At 47.0% G+C, this 18,258-nt stretch overlaps 1 protein-coding gene across 2 annotated transcripts in view; it reads left to right on the top strand.

Annotated features, from left to right (window-relative positions):
• PAK5 (p21 (RAC1) activated kinase 5) overlaps nucleotides 1–18,258 on the top strand; it is a 129,687-nt gene that overhangs the window by 109,598 nt on the left and 1,831 nt on the right. For both annotated transcript variants that reach the window (XM_083175645.1, XM_083175644.1), the window contains 5 exons: nucleotides 3,465–3,956; nucleotides 6,144–6,277; nucleotides 11,302–11,428; nucleotides 14,119–14,244; nucleotides 16,067–16,201. In XM_083175645.1, coding sequence (XP_083031771.1) covers nucleotides 3,465–3,956; nucleotides 6,144–6,277; nucleotides 11,302–11,428; nucleotides 14,119–14,244; nucleotides 16,067–16,201 — 1,014 coding nt within the window. The remainder of the gene's footprint in view (nucleotides 1–3,464; nucleotides 3,957–6,143; nucleotides 6,278–11,301; nucleotides 11,429–14,118; nucleotides 14,245–16,066; nucleotides 16,202–18,258) is intronic.

Raw genomic sequence — 18,258 nt, 5'->3', positions numbered from 1 at the left:
ACTGTAAGTAGTACTGTGCAATTCTTTATGCAATGAGAAGAATTGTCTGACATGGGGGTTTGCATCCAGGAAGCAGCAGAGCCCTGGCACAGTGCTACTGATCTTACACGCCAGATGCTGACAATCCTCTGTACTGTATCTTGTAGAATAGACGTGGCCCTGTGTATATGGGATAGCAGACACTGACAATTACACGCAGCGTACAGAACAAAAGACGTCATGTTGTGCAATTACTCATAAACTTGGATTAGTAACAGATGCTGAGAGCTCTAGCCACAGAAAGATAAGGGTCTGTGCAGCCATACACACAAGTGGCAGATGGCCTAATTCAACGATGGTCGCAGAACACCTTTGGGCGCTGCATCATTACTGTAAACAAGTTTATGCAACAGTAGGCATCTTTGGGAACATACAGGCCCTGCCAGCATCTGCGACCCGAGTGCGCTTCCGAAGACACAGCATCAGATTATGATGGTTGCCATGTTGAAAGCACACTCAGAACGGTTCAGACGAAGTCAAGAAATCTGAGTCGGAAGACGTACACGCCTCCATTTGCGGTAATGTTGGCCAGCTTTTTGGTATTCCGCTCCCAAATGCCAGTAGCCTGTTAATAATGCTGTTGCTTAGTGGGCTCTGTGTGCGATCAGGCAGGCTCTACACATGCATAGTCCATGCACCATAGGAGATGTACGCAATGGTTTTGTGCTGCCACTCCTAATGCCAGCAACTCCATACACAACAACAGTCCTTGCATACTCATGGGACATCATGCGGTGTAGGGTTTTCCAAACTAAGCTGCAGCACTGTTCTAGAGAGTCCACCTTTAACCGCACAGCAATCGGTGTTACTCACATATGAAGTAGCGGATTAAGCCCAACATAACTTGGCAGGATGAAAGCTGTTTGCATCGGAACCCTTTTTCACATAATCACTTGGTTATGCACAGACGTACAAATTACACATCGTAGCGGTCTGATTCAGATCTGATCGCTGCTGTGCAAATTTGTATGGCGACCAATTATCGTACAGCTCATAGTACACATGCGCGAGGCCACCGTGCGATTAAATCCTTCTACTTCTTTTCATCACTGGCCATTCGCAAGCTGATTGACGGGAAGCCACCATTTCTGTGCAACAACCTGCCATTTTCTGGGAGTGTCAAGGAAAATGCAGGCGTACCCAAGCGTTCTAAGGAAGGGCATGTGTCGTCAGCTGTGGCCCCGATCAGCCTGGTTTCATCGCAGCCGCGTAGTAAGTGCAGGGTTATTCAGAGACTGCACACAGTGATGAAACCATCTGATGATGAGTGAATTGGGGCAGGACATCTTCCACCCATTCGCAGGCTCGTGAAAGGCGGGATTACACTCTTGCGGGATGGTGAGCTAATTATTCATACGGTGATTGTATGGTGCAGCGAATTCGCTGCCGTGCAATCACGTCTGAATCAGGCCCTATCTACGCTAGCAATGTCACTTCCAGTAGCTTTACTTGTGTTCATGCTGTGCAATATCAGCGTACCCTCCAGGTCAAAATATTCCATGTTAATTGGCGTTTCTATAATGGGTGCAGTGCATATGGCCCCTGCACCGGAGCTGCAGCCATGGTAAAAAAAAATCACAGGCAAAATGGCAACTGTGCATGCTCAATAAGGATTTAGAATTTTTTGGGGGGTGACTAATCGCACAGAAAATATCTGAGGTAAATTTTATGGTGGACCCCTCCTAAATAGATCTGATTCAGCTTGACATATATCTGATAAGGGGTGTGCTACCACAGGACACAGGGTTACTGGCACACAAGAAAGAAAATAATGTCTCTGGAACATGACGGGCACCATGATTCCAGAGGAATCTGGCACATTGTGCTGCCCTGTGTAAAGGAGGGGGGCCACCAGGAGTCTGCATACACTCCCAGCTCCCAGATCTGACCACATTTTTTTCTTAAAACCCATGTCCTCTACCTCCTCTGTGTTATGCAACTTTGCCATATCTTGCTTCCCTGACCCACTCCGTGTAGTGACCGGACTCGTTTTTGGGCCCACGGAACCCCCACGGGGTCGGGATTTGGTCTTAGTGGCTGTGAACCCAATCAAACCACCTCGTGTTGGTTTCGTCCAAATCTGTCCAACAGTGTCCGAATGCATACCGGACAAACAAACAAATAACAGACGACAAATGTGTAAGAGGTGTCATATTACCATTATAACATCCAATAACCACTCAACTTACTGGAAATGTAATGTCACACAACGGTGCAACGGATCGGACCCAGGTGCTTAACCGGCAAATGTGGGAAATTATTGTGTAACTTTCTAACTGAGTACAAGTCCCCCTAAACCTCCGGGCTCCATAACAATGACGCCTATTGTACTCACTATAGTTACTCCCATGCTGTATTCTGCTTGGCCAGTGATGGCTAACCTTGACACTCCAGCTGTTGTTGAACTCAACATCCCACCATGCCCTGCTACAGTTTCAGCACGGCCATATAGTAAAACTGATGCAGGGCACGCTGGGATGTGTAGTTCAACAACAGCTGGAGTGTCCAGGTTAGCTATCACTGTGCTTGAAACCTGTGCTGACCTGCGGTTGCTGACACGCCTTCTCACGCCTCCTTTGTCTGCTTATGCTAATAGATATGATTAAAGAATGAGGTTTGGCTTATGGAATAAAACAAATGGGGTGTGTACACTGCGCTGGTAGGTAGGATTCTAAATGGATTAATAGGTAGTTGCCAATATTAATTGGGTTAAAACAATTTATTATTACACAATAAAAATAGGTATATTCAATAAAAAATTCATAAACATGTAAATAATAACATTGGGTGGCAGTGTGGTATTTTTGGTAAATGAAGCTTCTGGGAGGGAATGAATGTATAAATTGTCAGTCCATACGGTACCGTATTTCTTCATGGAGAAATGATGAGATCCGTTCCTAAAATGCCTTCTGGGATGTCCTTGGATATACCCGTTAAGTGGGGGGTCCTATTCCTTGTAGGGGTGGCGTTGTATTTATGGGGTAGCACTTCCCGGCCAAGTGATGAAGTCCGTTTGGTTGGACTAAGGACCAATCCCCCAAAACTTTAGGGAAGGACAAAGGTAAGGCTGGTTCGGTCTCAAAGGCGATTCTCCAAATGCTAGCAGCAAATTGTATGGGACTGTAGATTCCCTCTCCACCAACGCATTTCGCCTTGCATACGGTGCCCCAGTGCCCTGGCACTATAACACTTGTCCCTGATCACTGGCTTCTATCGAGCACCAATATCTGCATGGATTATCTGATAGGAAAATGTGATGGCGCAATAATAATAAAATCTCAATAAGTGCCCCTGATTTCTTACTTGATTTCTTTTTTTTCATCGTAGCTTAATTCGAAGATTTCACTGACTACAGGTACTTGGCTTGTTGATATCTTTATATAATACAAATAATATATTATTGCATTTCTGTGCTTGTTTTTCAGGCAGACTACGATCGAGCGCAGGTTATCCTGAGCCCCCCACTCACGGGGTCTGATACATATCCTCGAGGTCCTACAAAGCTACCTCAGTCTCAAAATAAATCCAGTTACCCCTCAAGTAGTTACCAGTACCCGTCGGTTTACCATAAGCCATCTCCATACCATCAACCACCCCTCCATGGCAGCCCCCATTTCATGTCCACATCCTCTTACCCCAGCTCTCCAAGTACGTCGTCCAGTATTTATCCCCCTCCCAGCTGGGGATCATCCTCAGATCAGCAGCCATCTAGGGTCTCCCATGAACAGTTCCGGGCAGCCCTGCAGCTGGTAGTCAGCCCTGGAGACCCCAGGGAATATCTGGATGACTTCATCAAAATTGGGGAGGGCTCAACTGGCATCGTTTGTATAGCAACGGAGAAGCACACGGGAAAGCAAGTAGCCGTGAAGAAAATGGATCTCCGGAAACAGCAGAGAAGGGAGCTGCTCTTTAATGAGGTATGAGGCGTTTAGGGAACAATATACGGGGGAGACATACTAAGCCTTGAAGAGTGATAAAATGGAGAGAAATAAAGTGGCATCCAATCAGCTCCTAATTGCTGTGTTACAGACTGAGGGGTAGATGTATGAAGCAGTGATAAGAGAGGAGAAGTGATAAAGTGCCTGGTACTTTATCACCGGCCAATCAGCTCCTGACTGTTAAATTACAGGCTGGGTTTCAAAAGGGACAGGGTCAGGAGCTGATTGGCCGGTGAAAATGTACCAGGCACTTTATTACTTCTCCTCCCTTATTGCTGCTTCATACATATACCCCTGTGTAAAGCATGAAGAACTAGACCAGTAGAGAAATTGCCCATAGCAACCACATTGTACCCATCATTTTATCGAGTATTATTGGTAGTTAAAAGCCCGTCAAAATGATGGCTTCTGCAATGTACTATCACTTTGAGCTGTGACAGGTTTTACTTTCAAAGGAGTCATTTCAGTTGTTGAGTGGCCTCTAGTGGTCAGTGGCGGTACTTAACTCATAGAGGTGAGGAATAGTTAGCCATATATATATATATAGAGAGAGAGAGAGAGAGACTTCTTCACTGGTTCACTTCTCAACTGTGTACACTGCAACAAGGGGTTATTTGCAGAGTGAGTGACGGGTAGACAATCATTTGTGGGTTGGTAACGGGGGTGGTTGAGTAAACCATGGCCGTTCAGATGCCCAGCCGCTATTGTGCACATGGTCCTGCCAATGCCAATATGACTGTCAGAATTCTTACGTTGGGAGGGACCCTCACCCTCTACTTTAATCCTCGTTTGTAAATCAGGAAGGATTGATGTATAAAATGAATCCACATTTGTTTAACGAGTGCTAGGCATTTGATTTTATCAGTTTTTATCTTTAGTTAGTTTTTTTATGAATTGATTTGCTCTTCTGTTTCTGTTTGCTCTATGGTAGGGGTGGGCAATACGCAGCCCTCCAGCTGTTGAGGAACTACACATCCCAACTGATGCAAGGCATGCTGGGATGTGTAGTTCATCAACAGCTGGAGGGCCGCTTATTGCCCACCCCTGCTCTATGGCATAGATTTACTAAAACTTCAGTGGAGAAGTATCTATCCCAATAAAGAACGTTGTGTCCAAGGTCATAATGCACCAGCCAATCAGCTCCAATATGTAAATTGACAGTTAGAAGCTGATTGGCTGGAGCATTATGACCTTGCATGCAAGGACCCTTATTCAGATTGGTTCGCTCGGACGCGTGCACGGGCCGAAGCGAAAGTACCAAACCCTGCCTAGTAAAGGATCGCCCACGCCGCCCATTCGCATGCCGAATTCAGCCGATCGGCATGTTAACGGGTGTTTTATGTGAACATCCATTCACATGCCTGTGGGAACCTCCTTCATCATTCGATGGTCGCCGACCATCGAATGATGTGGAAAGCGCTCGCCCATGCATGAATGGTCTAGACCACTTGTACATATGAGTAGGGATATGGGCGGGCAGCTGTCCGCCCCTCGCACACACGTCACGACCGCATTTCCATACCCACACCCAGTCTTTTCATGGGAACGCCCTTGAAACGCAGGGTGTGCGCATGTGGTAATGACTCTAATCAGTCCACAACGCCCCTCTCCATCCCCGACTCGGAAGGCCAGAACCAAGCACTCGGCAAACTGACTTCTTGGCCATTTCGCACGTTCCCTGCATACAAACGTGCAGAAATGGTTCTGCGCATGCGTATTCGCACAACATTGGTATGCTGCCCGAATTCGCGTCTGAGCGAAGCGATCTGAATAAGGGACAAGGGGCAGATGTATTAAGCCTTAATAAGAGATAAATGCAAGGGTGATAAGGAGAGATAAACGTCCAGCCAATCACATCCCAACTGACATGTTACAGGTTGTGTTTGAAAAAAAGTCAGTAAGGAGCTGATTGGCTGGACGTTTATCACCCTTTATCACCCTTGGATTTATCTATTGGCTTAATACATCTGCCCCAGTGTTCTTTATGGGGATAGATACCACTTCTCCAAGCTTCACAAGTTCCTAACTGCCATGTTACAGGCTGTATTTGAAGAATGTCCATATACATGCTACACCAATGATGTAATGCTTGGCACAATTTTATACATTTTTTTTAAAAGCAGATTTGAGGAAAATAAGGATTTGGGTTAATTTTTGTGTTGACAGGTTGTGATCATGAGGGATTACCATCACGAAAACGTTGTTGACATGTACAATAGTTACCTGGTTGGGGATGAGCTGTGGGTTGTAATGGAATTCCTGGAAGGTGGAGCACTGACAGACATTGTCACTCACACCAGGTAAGTGGCAATTTAAAACCCTGAGTTCCAAATTGACACATTTTGGAACTGGTAGGAGAAATGTTCTGATTTCTAACATTGGCATCATTTAACTTACTGCAAACTGACACTTCCCAGCATCACCTCTTAAGGGCCCTTATTCAGATTCGCGCGGTACGGCCCGCGTGCGGCCGTACCGCCGATGTTTTCCGTCTGCACATGCGCAGAGGTCAATCTGCGCATGTGCAGGCGAATTCGCCGCACAGAAATTTACTACGCCGCAAAGGGGGCGTATAGGGGAGTCAGGGGCTTCATGCCCTCATTTCCCTATGTATACGCCCCGCGTTTCATGGGCGTTCCCATGCAAACGCGGGGCGTACGCATGCTAATGAGGGCATGACGCAACTCATGGGGGCGGAAAGCTGACGTCGCCGGATGTCAGCTTTCAGCCCCCATACAAGCTACCACACGGACGATTGTCCGTGTGGTCTCAGCTTGCGGGAGCTGCTGCGGCGTGCGGACCTGCCTTCGATGGTCGACGACCATCGAATGCAGGGGGCAGCTCCCACCATGGTGGAGGCGTAGCCTCCACCATTTTTATGCGGATCGCCAGCCGTCCGTGTACGGACGGCCGTGGCGATCCGTAGGGTGGGCGGGGATTCGTCTGGTGCGGTCGGAGCCGCATATGCGGCTCGACCGCACCAACCAGAATAAGGGCCAAGCTGACCAACTATATATCACTAGCGGATCGAGAGGGGGGGGGGGGGGGGGGGTTAATATATCATTCATGCAGCTGACAAACTATCAATAGGGGATCGGATTTTGGGGGGTGGGGGGTGTACGGTTGATTGACTTCATTCTGCAATGACAACATGGAGGGTCAATTTAAATACCCACCCTTGTGATACCGTGCCTTATATATTTAACGGACGATCGGTAAGTGTGCGTCAAAATTCGGAAGCGCCAATAGTGTTTGCGTGCAACTTGCAAACTGATACACAAGCCTCTACTGCTGATTACAATGAAATGCAGCATGCCTATATTCTGTGGCTGTATCTGCCTGCAAAATCCTATGTTACAGTGTTTTACTGGAAAAACAGTGTAACATAGCATTTCATATGCAGCTGCGGTCACACACAGAATATAAGCATTCTGCATATAATTGTAATTAACAGTAGCTTCGAATAAGATGCATCGGATCTGAAAAAGCCAAACGAATATACGCTCACCGCTACCATGGCATGGCGTGACTAGAATGGCTGTTCAACGTGCAAGGAGTCTAGATGTATGTAGACACATCTGTCCATGCACTGGGGGGGGGGGGGCTGTTCAACTGAATAAGGACACAAGGTGATTTATGTTTTGGGCTCATTTGGCTATAGTTAAGGTGCCCATACACTGAGGCGATTTGGTCCGATTTCGGGCGATTGCGATCAATCGGCCCGTTAAATCGGACCAAATCGCGTCTCCCTGACATGCAGTCGGGTCCGATGTGTGGTCCCGTGCGCATCGGACCCGACCAGGTGGTCGGACCTGCTGGCCGTCCGACCACCCGTTCTGGGACCTCCCTCTAGGCGGCGAGGCGGGCAGGAAGCAGGGACGCATGCGATCCATCACAACGGTCCTGGCGGCTTGCAGGGTATCGGGTGTCCGAACACTGCTGCGAGACGTCGCAGCAGTGTATGGGTACCTTTAGGGTTTAAGTGCCATCAGTTTTCTTTTTGCCCTAGTTGGTGACATTACAACTAAACACTACATGTGGCACAACAGTTGGCTGCAGATTGTGGCCATCTTCCAACTACATTTTCCACTAGTCCCAATCTGCATTTAAAGAACCTGGGTGCCGATTTAGACCCAACTCTGGTGGTTAGGGTTTGCGCTTGTGTGAATATGCGCATCTGCAAACCCCAAGAGCGAACGGCGTTGGTGCGTTTCACACTCGCCGGGCCGTTCTCTCCAGGAGGGGCGGGAAGAGGGGGAGTGCCCATAAAAACGATGGTCGTGCACCTACAGACGCAGGTGTGTTGATGCCTGCTTGGGGCGGTGGCCATACATCATCAGCGCCAGACCCGAATTTGGCATATAGCGGGCGCTAGAAAAGTCAGTTCCCACTGACTTTTCTTAGCGAAGGCAGGTGAGATCATTTGATGGTGAGCCGCATGCGATAGGATGTGATAACATACACATCCCTTCGCTTGCTAGTGGGGGGATTCAATCGGGGGGGGGGAAGTTTACCTGTTTGCTAGGCTGCAAATAGGTCTGAATCGGGCCGCTGAGATGTTGTTCTGGAGAAGTGGTTGTTGTAGACCAATACGTGAAGCAGAGCCGGCGCTACCCGCTCAGCAGTTCCTGCAAAGCAGGTGGGCGCCGGCTAAAGGAGGCGCTGTCCTCGCTCTGCAATACTGCTGTTGTCAGCTGTAGAGTGTCGAGCTCCTGCTCTGTGTCAAACTGGAGCGTCAGGCAGCATCGCCGACAGCGCTAAGCGTGGCTCAGCTCCCTCCTCCCCCTCCTCCGTGTACCTTCTGTGAGTGACAGCCACAGACCAGTGCTGTGCTGCTGGGAAGGTTACTGTCCAATGGCGTGTGGAGTTGCAGCCTGCAGCTCTGTGAATGGCTGGCTCGCAGGCTGCAGTAAAGGAGGAGGCGGGACAAAGATATGGGACTCAGACTGTGGGGAGAGAGAACCTGTAGGCAGTAGGCAGCTCTGCCACCAGAAAAAAAGAAAGGCAGCACTTTATTTTCTTTTTAGTAATTCCATTTAAAGCAATGCAGGTGCTAAATGTGAATGCATACTATATATATATATATATATATATATATATATATATATATATATTTATTTATATATATAGATATATATATAGGTTTTTTGGTAGGGCAGCACTTCCCAACACTGATGTCTCACGCTATATATAAATATATGTGTTTGTGCCTCTTCAATAGGGCCACTCCCCGTATTGTTAATCAGACTCTAGTAGTATCCGTGGCTCTTTATTCTCTTACTGATTTCCCGTATAAGTACCGCACTCCCCACAATCTCCTGTGGACAAAAGTGTAAGGGGTATTACTACGGTAGGAGTTGTGTGGCACTACTTCTGTGGGCGTTGTGTGGTACACTACTATTTGTTGCAATATAAATCATGGGAACTTCATGTACTATTGTGTGGCATAATTTGATTTGGGGGTACTGTTGTGTAGTTATGCCCCTTCCTTATGAGACCACACCCCTTTTTGTGGGCGCAAATTTATAATTTGCAGGGAGGCGCCGAACAGCCTAGCATCGGCCCTGACATGAAGCTCAGATAAGTGAAAACAGCTGGAGCATAACTGTATATAACTGTATATAGCAGCCTCCGGAGGTGGCAGAATTGTGGAGTGTACAGACACCATTACTCTTCCATGCCTGGGACACAGCGAGATTAAATTGTTTACAAAGGTCTGAAACAGGAGGATCCCCAAACTTATACAGAAGGAGAATCAGAGGCAAAATGCAAATGGTCTTAGAGTCTCCCATGACATTGATGAATTGCTGCGCTTCTCATTCATGTTAATCACAATCAAGATAGTAAAGTCCTGAAGGTGAGAAATATTCCTGGCGATAACAGTGACAAGTCCGTGCTGCAAATATTGTAGCATCATCGCTATTTTCTTTGTAACAAACTGTAATGAAAAAGTAATGCAATAATTATGTATTTCTGCACGCTAAGTAATGTATATACTTACAGATGTGTCCACATACATCTATCCTCCATGTGATACAATTCTCGGTATACATAATGTGACTCTATGGCACCGGGAATCTTTTGCCATTGTGTCCATTAAAATGTGACTAGTTTTTTTAATAGATAGGACGCACAATCAGCTTCTGTTGATTAAAATGATGAGCAGCATATCTATATTCTGTCCATTTTGCATACGTCTGTATCTGCATACAACACTAACATAGCATTACGTGTGCAGGTACAGTTTGCATCTTTTTTTGATGAAATTAATCTTATACTTGTATATTGTCTGTGACTGAGGGGCTAATTCAGCCCCATTTGCTGGGCTGCGAATTCGCAGCCAGAGCAATTATCGGAGGACCATGCATATGCACAGTCCGCAGTGCGAATGCGCAAGCCCTCCTTGCGATCAAAGCCAGCGAGGGCTATCCAGATGTTTGCAAGTTGATTGACAGCCGGGGGGGATTTGTAGGCGGCACCCTGGCATTTTTTAGAAGTTGTGCCTAAAACCCGCAGGTGGCCCCGGCCGTGGGGAGGGAGGCCACTGGCGACAGCAGCAGTCTCATATATCACACTAATAATGCGTCCTGGTTACATTGTGATTCATCTAAGACGCATTGTCAGCAGAGAAGGAGCACAGACAGCGCCCGATGCTAGCAGATTATCACGGAATCCGACGTGCCGGGATGAGCTGTTTGGCGCGACAGCCCCAGGCGAGTCGGGGTGGGGGCACCCCGGTGCCCAGGGGGGGGGTGGTAACTGTGGTGGACGCTGTTGGCGTCCCTGCAGTGCTGGAGGGGTGTCCGTGCCGCGGGGGTACCTGCGGCGCTGTCACTGTATAAAGCTGCTGGCGGCAGCGGGGTCCCTGTAGTGAATAGAGAATAACTAGCGCCATGCGCGACGGCTCGGGAAGTGCTTCTGATTTTGAAAACACTTGCCGCACGCTGATTGGCTGAATCTCAGCCAATCAGCGTGCGGCAAGTGGTTTCTAACCCAGAAGCGCTTCCCGCGCCGTCGCGCGCATAGCGCTAGTTATTCTCTATTCAGGGACCCGCTGCCGCCAGCAGCTTTATACAGTGACAGCGGCACGGACACCCCTGCCCCCTCCAGCACTGCAGGGACGCCGACGCTGCCAGCTATATGCTCGGGGTGAGGGGCGAACTGCCGCCCTCCAGGTGCCGGCGCCCTAGGCAAATGCCTAGAGCTGCCTAGTGGTGGCGCCGGCCCTGGCGACAGCAGCGAAGGTTTATGAGAACACATCTGCACCGTATACTTACTGCTGATATATGTGGTGTATATATTACTCTGAAATCTTACTTTTTAGGATGAATGAGGAGCAAATAGCCACCGTCTGTTTCTCTGTGCTGAAGGCGTTGTCCTATCTGCATAATCAGGGAGTCATTCACAGGGACATAAAAAGTGACTCCATTCTGCTCACCAGTGATGGAAGGGTAAGTGCGGTCTTCTGGGTTCTACTATGGCAGTTCAACTGGTTCCCTTTACTGACTGATACTAAATGTAATGTATTACTATTGCCTTCATGGGAATGTCCACATGCCTATTAAAGGAGATTTCAAGATAGCCTATGTGTCCCTTCATCCCAATGAGCGCATCTGGGTTCTTATTCTGGTTCACTCGCAAAGGCAAATTCCTTCTCAAATGGACAAAACCATGTGCACTGCAGGTGGGGCAGATGTAACATGTGCAGAGACAGTTACATTTGGGTGAGTTATTTGGTTTCACTGCAATATAGATCTCATTTTGAAGTAAACCCCCACCCAAATCTAATTCTTTCTGCCCAAGTTACATCAGCCCCACCTGCAGTGCACATGGTTTTGTCCATTTGAGAAGGAATTTGCCTTTGCGAGTAAACCAGAATAAGGGCCTTGGAGTGAAATCACAGGCACCATTCTAAAGCCTCTAGTTTTCAGCAGGGCTGAGCCCGGTGCGGTGGGAAGCTGTTGTAAGGTTAGATACACACTGTGGAATAATTGAGCCAAGCAGTCAGTTCCCAGCTGCAAGTTCCAATTATCATTCAGATTGGAACAATATCAGAGTTGTATCCGCGGCCGCGGATCTGCACTGTATGTGGCACCGTTTTGTGAAAAATCCGAAACATCGAAATGAAATCTTATTGCTGGATGAACTGTTAATAAATGTTTACTTGTTTTTACAAATTGATTTATTGTATGTACAGCCACTTAGTGGTATACCTAGCGCACCCCTATTCTCTTTTCCTATCTCTTTCCCACTTGTACCTTCACCAACAGCGAGGTACTATAGAGGTGCTGCTCTTTTAAGTAAACTATTGGGGCCACTATCCTTTCTATATATATATATATATATATATATATATATATATATATATATATATATATATATTGCTATCAGAATACCAGCGCTGAACCTGGAAAGGATCAGTCGGCATTCCGATCGGTGAGTATGCAAGGAGCAGTAGCGAATGGCCGAGGAAGGGGGAGTTTAGGTACTAGTGGGGGGAACTTAGGGTAGTAGAAGGTTAGGGTCAGTCTGTGCAGGGAGAGGGTTTAGGTTTAGGCACTAGCGGGGGGGGGGTTAGGGTCAGTCTGTGGAGGGAGGGTTAAGCTTCTGCAAGCGATGGTTAGGGGTTTAGGGAAAGAGGGTTAAGGTAAGTATGGAACCCCTGTCAGGATTCTGGGTCGGTCTTTTTGACCCTCGGCATCCCCACCACCGATATATCATATGTATCCCTCTGACATATCCCAATTCACTTGGAAAATCTCTTTAGGTACTGTTTACCTAGCACGGCGCCCATCGCGTTGATCGCATGTACATCGCATGCCATTATAGTGGCATGCGATGCCTGCGATGCGATGGGTGCGATTGTAGTGATTTTACATAGGGAACAATGTTAAATTCCCTTCCAATCAACCAGATCAACCCAATGGACCCGATTTTACATAGGGAACAATGTTAAATTCCCTTCCAATCAACCAGATCAACCCAATGGACCCGATTTTACATAGGGAACAATGTTAAATTCCCTTCCAATCAACCAGATCAACCCAATGGACACGATTTTACATAGGGAACAATGTTAAATAGCCCCCAGACCACAAATTGAATAGAATAACCACCCTGAAGTGTGAAATGCCCCCCCCCCATTGTTAACGTCACCCCACGGTCAACGTCATCCCGTAGCGTGGGAGCACAGCGAGCCCGTGAGGGGCGGCGGTACGCGTCCTCCGACCTTTTCATACCCCCACTATCCACGTCAGCGTGGAGTTAAGAAAAGAAAGTGTGGCGCGCGCAGCAAGCCACCGAGCCCGAAGCGTGGCGAGCGGACGCGGATACCTTCACAGGTATCCACATCCCCTCGCGGGCTTCACAGGTATCCGCGTCCCCTCGCCACGCTTTGGGCTCGGTGGCCCGCTGTGCTCGCCACACTTTCTATTCTCAACTCCACGCCGACGTGGATAGTGGGGGTATGAAAAGGTCGGAGGACGCGTACCGCCACCCCTCGCGGGCTCGCTGCGCTCGCCATGCTTCGGGATGACGTTGACCGCGGGGTGAAGTTAACAATGGGGGGGGGGGCATTTCACACTTCAGGGTGGTTATTCAATTCAATTTTTGGTCTGGGGGCTATTTAACATTGTTCCCTATGTAAAATCGTGTCCATTGGGTTGGTCTGGTTGATTGGAAGGGAATTTAACATTGTTCCCTATGTAAAATCTGGTCCATTGGGTTGATCTGGTTGATTGGAAGGGAATTTAACATTACAAACACATAAGGTGCATGCGATGCCTGCGATTTGCGACAAGATACCCGCGATATAGATCATGGGCGCCGTTCTAGGTAAACAGTACCTCTCTTTATCCTATGCCCTGGAAATGTGGTGCTTTTGGAGTTGGTCAGAGTGATTTGGGTACTGTACTAAATACTGTAGAAGTTACAGTATGCGATTGATGATCACCTCTTAAGATACAGTACCTGAGTCGCGTACATGTTTCTCATTTTATATATATATATTGTACTTTTCTCTTCACTTGTGCTCTCTAGAACTATTATGTTCATTGTACAAACACTGAAACTCTGCTAAGATATAATACTAGAAGTCTATGGACCCAGAATCTTTTATCACTGTCATTGTCTCTATCTCTAGATAAAGCTTTCCGATTTCGGATTCTGTGCACAAGTTTCTAAGGAGGTTCCCAAAAGAAAATCCCTCGTGGGAACTCCCTACTGGATGGCCCCAGAGGTGATATCAAGGCTGCCGTATGGAACAGAGGTTAGACCGGGGGATACAGAATTATGCTGCACTATGGATTACCCAGACACTCCTATCAGTATTATTCTGAATGTGTTTTCATTTTGCCTGCTGGAAAGATTCAGTGTAGTATTCAGCTGTCTCCCTGCACCTACAGTAGCAGCAGAAAACCTCCCACCTCCTTAACTTTAAATAGCCCTGATATTATCAGCTTTTAAATCCAGGTTTGCATCTGCTCGCAATTACAGAAAGACGCCCTTATTGTACCCGTCCTACAACGCCCCATGCCACCTATTCATTAACAAGCAGCTGCTCGCATTCCAGGTGTGCTCAGAGCGCTAGCGCTTTTACACGGGTGGCCTGATTCAGACCATGTGTGATCCAGGCCCCCGAATTCCCGCACTAGCATGCGGAGATGGACAAAAAAGGGGCGGGTACTGATGTCATGTGATGTCATCGACACATTCAAAGGTGTACGCCCAGCGTTTCTGTGGGTGCGCCCATAAAAGGCTGCCTGTTCTTCTGCTTCCGCCCTTTGTCCGCCCCCTTCTCGCCCACTCTTTAGTGAGTGTGAAACTCGCCAAAGGCATTTGCTCCGGAGGTTTGCACATGCGCGTATTCACACATGCGCAAACCCAAATCATCGCCCGGGGTAGCGAATTCGGCCCACAGCGAGCGGGCCTGAACCGCCCCCTAGTTGTAGTCCTTTGCATCGGCCTCACCCCAGCAGGATAGTACAAGAATGCTGAAGAAAAAGTTGTGGTCACATTGCTGCTTAATAACGGTAGAAGTTTGGCCTGGCGTTATGCGGTCCCTGGGTCCACAGTGTCTAGCCCGGCACCTAAGAATGGTCGAAACACCCTAGGTCAACATTGACAGAAGGTTGACACAAGCTTTCAGGTCGACATGGCCATGGTTGACATGAATAAGTTCGAAATGAGTTTAAAAAAGAGTAAGCAGGTGTTTTTTGATACTTTATTATTCAAGTGGGCATGGATATAATAGTGTGCCCGAAGCATGACGAGGGGACGCGGCACACTTCTGCAGTGCCCATGTCGACATAGACATCGCAAAAATGGAAAATTCATGTCGACCATGTCCATGTCGGCATAAAGTCTGAGTCGACCTTCTGTCAATGTCAACCTTGGGTATGTTGACCATTCTTAGGTGTCGACCTAGGTACTGTTACCATTAGTGGCTGTCGACCTAGACATTGTGGGGGAAATTTACTAAAGGAAATTTGTAAAAAATAGGTGTATTTGTATTTAGAAATACACTTGTTTTTGATATATATGATCCCGAAAATACGGCAATTCGTATTCGTATTGATGTGCTATCAATACGAATATGAATTGCCGTATTTTTGGGATAGTAAATGTCAAAAATAAGTGTATTTCTAAATACAAATACACCTATTTTTTACAAATTTCCTTTAGTAAATTTCCCCCTGTCTATCATCTATACCAGGGGTGGCCAAACCGGTCCTCGAGATCTACCACCGGTCCACGTTTTTCCAGGTTACCTAGCTGGTGCACAGCTGTAGTCGTTACTAACTGTCACATTTTCCATAACACTTAGCTGGTGCACAGCTGTAGTCATTACTAACTGTCACATTTTAAAACATGCTGCATTCATTCCTAGTATAGATCCACAGGTTGCCTGGAAAACATGCATCGTTGGTAAATCTTGAGGACAGGTTTGGCCACCCCTGCTCTATACCACATTCTTAAGGACGGGCAGGCCGTGGCAGCTAGCAGCAAGCTTTATGTAAGGTCAGTAGGCAGGTGCTTGTAGTTACACTGCATTTACATCCTGTATGAGCACAATTACCTTTTCCATGCAGGTGGATATATGGTCTCTTGGGATTATGGTGATAGAAATGATTGATGGAGAACCTCCATACTTCAATGAACCGCCATTGCAGGCAATGCGTCGGATAAGAGATAACTTACCACCACGAGTCAAAGATGTCCATCAGGTAAAGCCGTGCAGGATGAGTCTCGCCCCTTACATATAATACATTGTTTATGAAACCGTGTAAAACTAGTATTCTGTTTGAAATCATTACATTGGCAGAGGTGCAGTTTAAAGGAACATTTCCAGTTGTGTACATTTATTTATTTATTTTATTAACAGTGTCTTATATAGCGCACACATATTCCGCAGCGCTTTACAGAGAATATTTTAACATTCACATCAGCCCCTGCCCCAGTGGAGCTTGCAATCTATATTCCCTACCACATGTACACGCACACAGACATTCTAGGGTTAATTTTGTTGGAAGCCAATCAACCTACCTGTATATTTTTGGATTGTGGGAGGAAAGAGGAGCACCTGGAGGAAACCCACACAAGCACGGGGAGAATATATAAACTCTGCACAGTTAGGGCCATGATGGGGATCGAACCCATGACATCAGCACTGTGAGGCAGTAATGCTAACCATTACACCATCCGTGCTTGCAGAAATGCTGTGCAGCATGTCTGGTGGTGTTCACAACAGGTTGGTGAATCGTGAAACAGGCGTATCACCAAATCCCAGCTGAAAACATTTCCTGTCCTGATACAATACAAATAGCTTTTTTAGACAGAATATTGAAGTACATTAATGGGATGATGAGGGGGGTTTTGGAGTGTTCCCGGATTTGTGGGCAGCTAGAAAAAAAGTTTTTGTGATTTAGATGTCTTTGTGACTGGTAAAAACTGTCCTTCAGCCTATACCAGGCATGTCCAAACTATGGCCCTCCAGCTGTTGTGAAACTACAATTCCCATCATGTCTTGCCACAGTATTGCTATTAGGGAGTGCTAAACTATTGCAAGGCATGCTGGGATGTGTAGTTTCACAACAGCTGGAGGGCAAAAGTTTGGACATGCCTGGCATAAATTAAATTACAAACCAGTGCAAATACTCAGGAGTTTGTGTAGTGGGCCCCTCCTCTGAGCAGTGTACACCCCCACCTCTCCACATCCTACCTCTCAGCAAGCTTGTCACCCTCCTATCGGGCACCATGACCCCAGTTATATTCGGTAAGATGGCATATGCTCACACTGCCAGTCTTTGCTTTTACTGCATGGAGCCATCTTCCCGAAGCTGTTGCTGGAAAGATGGCATGGTGTAGGAGGAGGGACTCCATTCGCTAAGCAGTGGTCTAAAGCGGGCTAAATCCGCCGGCCGAACGCCCGCCCCCCGCTGCCCAGTGAATATATATACGCGGCGGCATGCAAATGGATGTGTACACTCACACATCCATTCACATGCAAGCATACAGGGGACAAATCATTTGATGGTCGCTGACCAACTAAGGATTTTTCCCCCCCTGTTTGCTGTGGCCGAGAACAGGCCGGGCACTGACGTCATGTGACCTCAGCCGTGAATACGCTGGGGACTGATCCATGTTGAATCATGCCCCTACTGCGATGCAAACTCTTTCTCTTCTGTTATTTCTATTTCTGGAACACAAAATAAAGACCTAGCACAAATGGAAAAGGCACATCCATACAAATATTAATGCAGCCCATACAATCACTGCAGAAAAAGGGGGGAGAATCGGCGCTCAGAGAAAGTACTAGTTCAAGTGCTTGCATCAATTCAATAAAAAATATTTAATAATTAAAATAATTTCATACACCTATACACAAGAAAAATAATAATAACAAATATAAGTATACTCATCTGATCCTGTCCTAAAGACTGTTTCCACTGAGACCGTGAGAAGCCTTGCAAATCCTGATTGCCATTCCAACTGGAAGGATATCCCGGGCTGGCTATAAACATCATCTTTTGCCAACGGGCCTACCTCCTAGGCAGTTACCAGGACATACCATCACACGGCCATAATTACACGGACGCTCTCTGGACATTTATGGACACAAGTTCTTGGATCAGTGCAGGTCTTATCAACACCACACGGGTGACTATATAAAATACCCCCAGCTCAGGGTAACAGGTCCATTGCCATTCATTCATTGTTTTTATACTTATATTTGTTATTATTATTTTTCTTGTGTATATGTGTATGAAATTATTTTAATTAT

This window comes from Crinia signifera, chromosome 3 (assembly GCF_055691185.1).
Source record: "Crinia signifera chromosome 3, ASM5569118v1, whole genome shotgun sequence".
Taxonomy (NCBI): Eukaryota; Metazoa; Chordata; class Amphibia; order Anura; family Myobatrachidae; genus Crinia; species Crinia signifera.
The sequence above is the reverse complement of the archived record's forward strand: the minus strand, read 5'-3'. Positions and strand labels throughout refer to the sequence as shown.